Below are 8,367 nucleotides of genomic sequence, written 5' to 3'. Positions count from 1 at the left end.
ACTACTATATAAATAATAATATAAATTAAATTTTTTTTGTCAAATAAAACAAATTGTGCTTTAGTTAATTCTTTTTTTTAATATTATTTTTAATCATTTTACTAGCAACAACTATTACTATCAAATATAATATTTTTTAATTTTTAAAGAAATATTGCTTTTTACAATTATTTTTAGTAAATGCATAGTAACCTCTTATTATAAATATTTTTACTTAAAAATTATTTTGATCATGCTTTTATCAGTCGCAGCAAAAACTCCAATTACATTGAAAGAGTAATTAAAAATGTTATTACTAAAAGGTTATTTTGACAACATTTTTACAGTTCACAATAAAAGTTATAATTGCACCAAAAAAATATTTATTTTTGTTACTAAACATAATATCAAAGGAAGTTAGGTCTTAATTAAAATAAATACGAAATTCTCAATTAATGACCTTAGAATGGTCCCCAAATCAGCAATGAATTCTCTCTATCATCCAATAGTTTCTTTGTAGCACCCGGAAAAGGGGGGGGCCACGTTAGCAACCACGTCAGCAGGCCCGGTCAGCAGTCCCGGCCAACCAGGGCCTGCCACGTGGCAAGATCGCGTCACTCCAAAAGGAGCCACGTTGGCGATCCGCGTGGGTGCGATCCGACGGCCCAGATCAATCGTGCGATCGGACGGCCCAGATTCAAACGCACGGACGGCCCAGATTCAATCAAAAACGAACGGCCCAGATTAAAATGAAATGAACGGCTGTGTCAAAAGGCAAGGGGTTATAAATAGAACCCCCACACCAGACCACAAACCCTAGCCGCCAGCCGCTCGCCGGAGAAGACGAACCAGAGGCCGACCGCCGCCACCCGCCGCCACTCGCCGCCGCACCGGGGAAATTTCCGACCGCCGATCGAGGTAAATTTCATACCCCCGACTCGTTTTTCCCCACTGATTCCTCCTATGGCCAAATCGAAGCCGAAATCCCGGCCAAACGGCCGGAATACGCGGCCGAAGCCCAGCGGCGCCGCCGCGCCCCCTCTCGGTTTTTGCCTCCGACGAGGCCCTTCCCGGCCTCCGTTCGATGCAATTTTTATATCATCGTGATCACCATTCTTTTCTCTACAGGTTGACCGAAGCCAAATCACCAAAACACGAACCTCGCCGGAGGGTCGCCGTACCCGAGAGCGCCGCCGCCGGTAAGCTCTGCTTTTCCGTGATTTTTTGGCCCCCCAAGGGCCCTAGGGTTGTTTTCTGACAAGGACCGATGCGAGTGTGGCCGAATTCGGCCGAAAACGGCCGAAAACAGCCAACCCGAGGCGACTCGCCGTCGCCGGAGCACGGCGGAGCCGCCGTGCCGGAGTTTCGATTTGGGCCGAAAGAGGCCCTGGGCCTAATTTGGATTTTTTTTGGAACACGTGCAGGTACTGTTAGCGTGTTTCAGTTCCCCGGGAAAAATTCAGGGAAAATTAGGGACAGCCTGCAGGCGCACTGTGAATCGTATTCGGATCCCGAAAACAAGTAAGGACCCCTCACCCTATTTCCTATCACGGTATTAAAGTTCAAAATGATAAAACGGTATTTCTTGAATTAACGCATATGTGAAATTGCTTAAGGTTGCTAATGGAGCCCGAGTCTAGTGTGATTGATGATTTACTGTTATTTGGCATGTTTTACACTGTTTTACAGCTTTAAATGCATTATGGGGTTTGATGTGTTCATTTTATAGTTTCGAATGCATATATTACTGTTTTATTAATTATGGGTTGAATGACTGAAGAACTGATACTCTATGTTGTCTGTTCGGCATGAATTACGATTTGCTTGTTTAAATGTGAATTGATGATGCTTATTGAGGAAAAAAGGGAAATGAAACATTGTATAGACTGATAATTGTATGACGGGGTCAGCCTGACTAGATATCCTGGGAGATGGTGGACGGACCGGGTCCGTAGGGAACCCTACCGGGATTGTGGTCTCACATGCCGAACGGGGCATGGAGATCTTATGGTTTTGGCGCCCATACCGGACGGGGTATGGGGACGGCCCGTTTCACCCTCATACCGGACGGGGTATTGAGGTTTATGGTTTTGGCGCCCATACCGGACGGGGTATGGGGACGGCCCGTTTCACCCTCATACCGGACGGGGTATTGAGGTTTATGGTTTTGGCGCCCATACCGGACGGGGTATGGGGACGGCCCTAGAAACTGATTATGAATGTTAAAGGTTAACGGGTACCGGGACCCCTAGGGACCCCCATGGATACTAGTAGGCTGGTAAATGAGAAAAGGATATGTTGTATAATGATTGAATTACAAAAGGCGTGATAAGTGCTATGTTTTACAGCTTATATTATTCCATGATTGTGATAATGTTATTATTTTTCTTATATTGTTTTCATAAATTCCACCGAGGTAAGTGGATGGTAAAGGTTTTCATGTTAATAAACGAGTTTATTGTAAATTATGCTCCATTGGTCTTTTTGTGGTTTTCTACCCACCTTTATCTCCGTGACGGTGAGATATCGTGATGTTCTTACTGGGCTAGTGTAGCTCACTCCTTAATTAACCATTTCAGATAAGGAAGACATGGTTCCCGAGCCCGTTCCGCAGGAGGACGACGAAGGGGATGCCTAGAGACTCTGTAGTCATACGCATAGTTTATTTTCGAGTTTTCTTTCTTAGTTAGTTTAACCTTTTATATTTGAAGTACGTTTTTTTGGTTTTTCGTGTAAGGGATGTTAACTGAAATTTTGATCTCGCTTCCGCATTCGATATATTTAAATACTCATTTCTTTTTTAATATTTTCCGGGGCCGTTACAGTTGGTATCAGAGCCGGGTTTCCTCGGACCCATCCCTTACACGAAAGTGTCTTAGATAAATACTCACCAATATATCGTTACTCAATCATTCCTTATGAATGCAAGTACACGGGAATGAGGAGAGGAAGGCCCCCACTAAACCGAGCGGCTCAGGATAATTCGCTTCGGGAGAATCTTGACAGACTGTATGAGATGGTGGAGGCTCTCGTAGCTGCCCAGCGAAGGCAAAAGGAGAGAAGGGAGTTACCCGGACCTCCTCCGCTAGCGCAGGTTGAGCCCCCGCTACAGCAGGCTGATCCCGAGCCACCCCGGCAGGAGCCTGTTCCTCCACAGTACCACCCGGCGCCACAGCCGCGGTACGACCCTGTACCACAGCCACGGTACCAGCAGGCGCCGCCACAGCACATTCCAGTGCCCCCACCCCATCAGCAGGCGCCACCACAGGGTCCCCCAGTTCACCCTCAGCCGGTCCCAGTCCCTCTACCCCGGGACCCTGCTCCTTCCTTGATCGACCCCGGCTTCATAGAGAGGTACAGGAGACTGAACCCTTCTACCTTCTCAGGGGGATCCTCGTTCGAAGAAGCCCAATACTGGCTGGCAGAGGCTGAGAGAGCTTTCGAGACCTTGGGAGTAATTCCTGAGCAGAGGACTGCCATTGCCTCCTACATGCTGGTAGGGGAAGCGGTACGCTGGTGGGAGCTCAAGCGGGCCACCCTGCCTGTACCAGTTACTTGGGAGCAGTTCCTAGCGGCCTTCCATGCGGAGTATCTCCCTAAACACATCCAACATTTAAAGGAATTGGGATTTGCGCAATTGGTCCAGGGTAATATGATAGTGTCGGAGTATGCCCACAAGTTCCTGGAGCTGGGCCGACATGCCCCGGAGACATTGTTGGATGAGGGCCGAAAGGCCAGGAAATTCCAGTGGGGCCTCCGCCCGGCGATCAGACAGCACTTATTGGTGATGGAGCTCGAGACATATTCGGCAGTCCTGGCAAAGGCGCAGATCATAGAAAGGAGCTTCGACACCCGCCCTCAGCTAGCGGGAAGTTCCCGACCCTCAGCCCCGCTCCGCAGGCCAGCGCCTACCATGCCTGTCCAACCCAGTAAGAGGCCCAGGCCTGCCGTTCAGGCTCCTCCTCAGGCTATGGGGGCAGCACGTGGGAAGATCTGCCAGCACTGCGGCAGGGATCACGGGGACCGACCCTGCTACCGCCTCAACGACACCTGTCGCATATGCGGTAGTGCCCAGCACTATGCAAGGGAATGCCCCAGGAACCAGAATCAGAGAAGGCCTCCAATCCAGGGCAGAGTTTACAATCTTACCCAGAAGGATGCCGACGCAGACCCGGACGTGGTACATGGTAAACCCAAGAAAGAAGTTTGTATCCAAGAGATTCCAGTAGTCCGAGACTTTCCAGACGTATTTCCGGATGAACTGCCCGGTCTACCAAGGGACAGGGAGGTCGAGTTCACCATAGACTTATAGCCAGGAACCCAACCCATCTCGGTAGCTCCTTACCGAATGAGCCGCATCGAAATGGAAGAGCTAAGGAAACAAATCACTGAGCTACAAAACAGTGGCTTCATTAGACACAACATTTCCCCATGGGGTGCCGGGGTTACTTTTACAAGGAAAGGAGATGGAACGTTGAGACTGTGTATTGATTATAGAAGGATAAACAAGGTAACAATTAAAAACAAGTACCCTCTCCCCCGGATTGATGACCTTTTCGATCAGTTGCAGGGTGCACAGGTCTTTTCTAAAATAGATCTACGATCAGGTTACCATCAGGTAAAAGTGAGAGCAGAAGACATCCCCAAGACGGCATTCCGAACCAGGTACGGACACTATGAGTTCCTGGTTATGCCGTTTGGGCTAACCAACGCCCCGGCCATCTTTATGGATCTAATGAACAGAATCTTCAGAGAGTTTTTGGATAAATTTGTCATCGTGTTCATCGATGATATCTTAGTCTACTCAAAAAGTAGAGAAGAACATGCTCATCATCTTGCCCAAGTCCTCCAGGTACTCAGGGAAAAGAAGTTGTATGCAAAGTTGAGCAAGTGTGGATTTTGGCTCGAGCAAACCGCCTTCCTAGGACATGTTATATCGAAGGAAGGGGTGTCGGTGAACCCCGAAAAGGTTGAAGCGGTACTTGGTTGGGAAAGGCTGACAACAGTTAAGGAAATTCGCAGTTTCCTAGGGATGGCGGGTTATTACCGCCGGTTTGTCGAAGGGTTCTCCAGTCTAGCGGCCCCTCTAACCCGACTCACAAAGAAGAATGCAAAGTTTGATTGGAATGAGAACTGCGAAAGGAGTTTTTCAGAATTGAAGAAGTGACTGACTACTGCACCCGTGCTGGCTCTACCGAGTGGATCAGGAGGGTATACAGTTTATAGTGATGCCTCCTATCTGGGCCTGGGTTGTGTCCTGATGCAGCATGGAAAGGTTATAGCATATGGGTCTAGACAGCTAAAGAATCATGAGAAGAACTATCCTACCCATGATTTGGAGCTTGCCGCAATCATACACGCCTTGAAAATCTGGCGCCATTATTTGTATGGAGAGACCTTTCAGATCTACACCGATCATAAGAGCTTGAAGCACATCTTCACTCAGAAGGATCTCAACATGCGTCAGAGAAGGTGGATGGAACTCCTCAAGGACTATGATTGTGACATCCTATACCATCCAGGTAAGGGCAACGTAGTAGCCGATGCCCTCAGTAGGAAGAGTGCAGGCACCCTAGCCCATCTGATGGTTTCGGAATGCAGGTCCATTGGGGCTACGCAGCAGGTTCGACTGCAAGATCTGAAGAGGGCCACATGTTTGAGCCACCTAGCAGTCCAACCCGAGTTAATCCAAAGAATAAAGGAAGCCCAGTCAATCGACCCCGCCCTAGTAAACCGCAAGAAGGATGCAGGACAGGGAGTGAACTCAGAATTTCAGATCTCTGCCGACGGATTGATTCGTTCCAAGGACAGAATGTGTGTCCCAGACGACAATGAATTAAAAAGAGACATCATGACAGAGTCCCATAGTTCAAGGTTCGCCATGCATCCAGGAAGTACAAAAAATGTACCAAACTATGCGACCCCGATTCTGGTGGAATGGGATGAAGAGAGATATAGCCGACTTTGTATCTAAGTGCTTGGTATGTCAGCAGGTCAAAGCAGAACATCAACGCCCAGGGGGGTTGCTTCAGCCTTTACCGATTCCAGAATGGAAGTGGGAACACATCACCATGGACTTCGTATCGGGACTACCCAAGGCACGATCGGGACACGATGCCATATGGGTAATTGTTGACCGACTCACTAAGTCTTCCCACTTCCTGGCCATCAGAATGACTGATTCGTTGTACAAGTTGGCAAGAATGTATGTCCGGGAAATAGTCAGACTGCATGGGGTCCCAGTAACAGTGGTATCCGACAGGGATCCCAGATTCACTTCTCGGTTTTGGAATAGTTTCCAGCAAGCTATGGGAACAAAGCTGTCCCTCAGTACTGCCTTCCACCCCCAAACCGATGGACAATCAGAGAGGACAATCCGTACGCTGGAGGATATGCTCCGAGCTTGTGTCCTTGACTCCGGAGGCCATTGGGACGACCATCTACCCCTGATAGAGTTTGCCTACAACAACAGTTACCAAGCAAGCATCGGCATGGCCCCATACGAGGCGCTATACGGGCGTCCGTGCAGGTCACCGATTTGTTGGGAGGAAGTGGGCGATAGAAGATTGTTTGGCCCGGATTTAGTGGAAGAAACCACGTCCAAGATAGTTAAGATCAAGAAGAACATCCAGATAGCTCAGAGTAGGCAAAAGAGCTATGCTGATACCCGGAGGAGAGACCTGGCCTTTGAGAAAGGTGACCGTGTGTTTCTTAAAGTCACCCCCTTCAAGGGAATTAGTAGGTTCGGCAGAAGGGGAAAATTAAACCCCAGATACATTGGACCCTTTGAAATCTTAGACAAGATTGGTACCACTGCCTACAGACTTGCACTGCCCCCTGAGCTCTCCCGGGTTCACAATGTGTTTCATGTATCTATGCTGCGCAAGTACAATCCGGACCCTTCTCATGTCGTGGCTCATGAACCGCTTTCACTCCGAGAGGACTTGTCTTATGAAGAAGTACCGGTCAGTATCACGGACCGAGAAAGCAGAATACTCCGTAACCGGGAAATATCATTTGTAAAAGTCTTGTGGCAGAACCACACGCCTAGGGAGGCGACTTGGGAGCTGGAATCAGAATTTAGGGCCCAATATCCTCATTTGTTTGATCAAGAGTAATGAGGCAAATTTGGGGACCAAATTTCTTTATGGGGGGGAGAGTTGTAGCACCCGGAAAGGAGGAGGAAAAAAAAAAAAAGGGGGGGCCACGTCAGCAGCCACGTCAGCAGGCCCGGTCAGTAGTCCCGGCCAACCAGGGCCTGCCACGTGGCAAGATCGCGTCACTCCAAAAGGAGCCACGTTGGCGATCCGCGTGGGTGCGATCCGACGGCCCAGATCAATCGTGCGATCGGACGGCCCAGATTCAAACGCACGGACGGCCCAGATTCAATCAAAAACGAACGGCCCAGATTAAAATGAAATGAACGGCTGTGATCAAAAGGCAAGGGGTTATAAATAGAACCCCCACACCAGACCACAAACCCTAGCCGCCAGCCGCTCGCCGGAGAAGACGAACCAGAGGCCGACCGCCGCCACTCGCCGCCGCACCGGGGAAATTTCCGACCGCCGATCGAGGTAAATTTCATACCCCCGATTCGTTTTTCCCCACTGATTCCTCCTATGGCCAAATCGAAGCCGAAATCCCGGCCAAACGGCCGGAATACGCGGCCGAAGCCCAGCGGCGCCGCCGCGCCCCCTCTCGATTTTTGCCTCCGACGAGGCCCTTCCCAGCCTCCGTTCGATGCAATTTTTATATCACCGTGATCACCATTCTTTTCTCTACAAGTTGACCGAAGCCAAATCACCAAAACACGAACCTCGCCGGAGGGTCGCCGTACCCGAGAGCGCCGCCGCCGGTAAGCTCTGCTTTTCCGTGATTTTTTGGCTCCCCGAGGGCCCTAGGGTTGTTTTCTGACAAGGACCGATGCGAGTGTGGCCGAATTCGGCCGAAAACAGCCAACCCGAGGCGACTCGCCGCCGCCAGCGGCGGCGCCGTCGCCGGAGCACGGCGGAGCCGCCGTGCCGGAGTTTCGATTTGGGCCGAAAGAGGCCCTAGGCCTAATTTGGATTTTTTTTGGAACACGTGCAGGTACTGTTAGCGTGTTTCAGTTCCCCGGGAAAAATTCAGGGAAAATTAGGGACAGCCTGCAGGCGCACTGTGAATCGTATTCGGATCCCGAAAACAAGTAAGGACCCCTCACCCTATTTCCTATCACGGTATTAAAGTTCAAAATGATAAAACGGTATTTCTTGAATTAACGCATGTGTGAAATTGCTTAAGGTTGCTAATGGAGCCCGAGTCTAGTGTGATTGATGATTTACTGTTATTTGGCATGTTTTACACTGTTTTACAGCTTTAAATGCATTATGGGGTTTGATGTGTTCATTT

The 8,367-nt window shown here is 49.3% G+C and overlaps 1 protein-coding gene across 2 annotated transcripts; it reads left to right on the top strand.

Annotated features, from left to right (window-relative positions):
- The first annotated feature begins 537 nt into the window (after window positions 1–537).
- Window positions 538–7,178, top strand: LOC148240407 (uncharacterized). 2 transcript variants are annotated; one of them, XM_088209917.1, is made up of 3 exons: window positions 538–897; window positions 1,108–1,178; window positions 1,404–7,178. In XM_088209917.1, exon 3 carries the CDS (start codon window positions 2,918–2,920, stop codon window positions 4,289–4,291), a length of 1,374 nt encoding a protein of 457 aa, XP_088066043.1. In that variant the 5' UTR covers window positions 538–897; window positions 1,108–1,178; window positions 1,404–2,917; the 3' UTR covers window positions 4,292–7,178. The 2 variants fall into 2 exon arrangements, with proteins under 2 accessions (XP_088066043.1, XP_088066042.1); XM_088209916.1 differs by having other exon boundaries at window positions 538–1,178.
- Window positions 7,179–8,367: the final 1,189 nt, after the last annotated feature.

The sequence above is a fragment of the Carica papaya genome, chromosome 8, assembly GCF_054855325.1.
Source record: "Carica papaya isolate Zhongbai chromosome 8, ASM5485532v1, whole genome shotgun sequence".
Classification (NCBI taxonomy): domain Eukaryota; kingdom Viridiplantae; phylum Streptophyta; class Magnoliopsida; order Brassicales; family Caricaceae; genus Carica; species Carica papaya.
The sequence above is the reverse complement of the archived record's forward strand: the minus strand, read 5'-3'. Positions and strand labels throughout refer to the sequence as shown.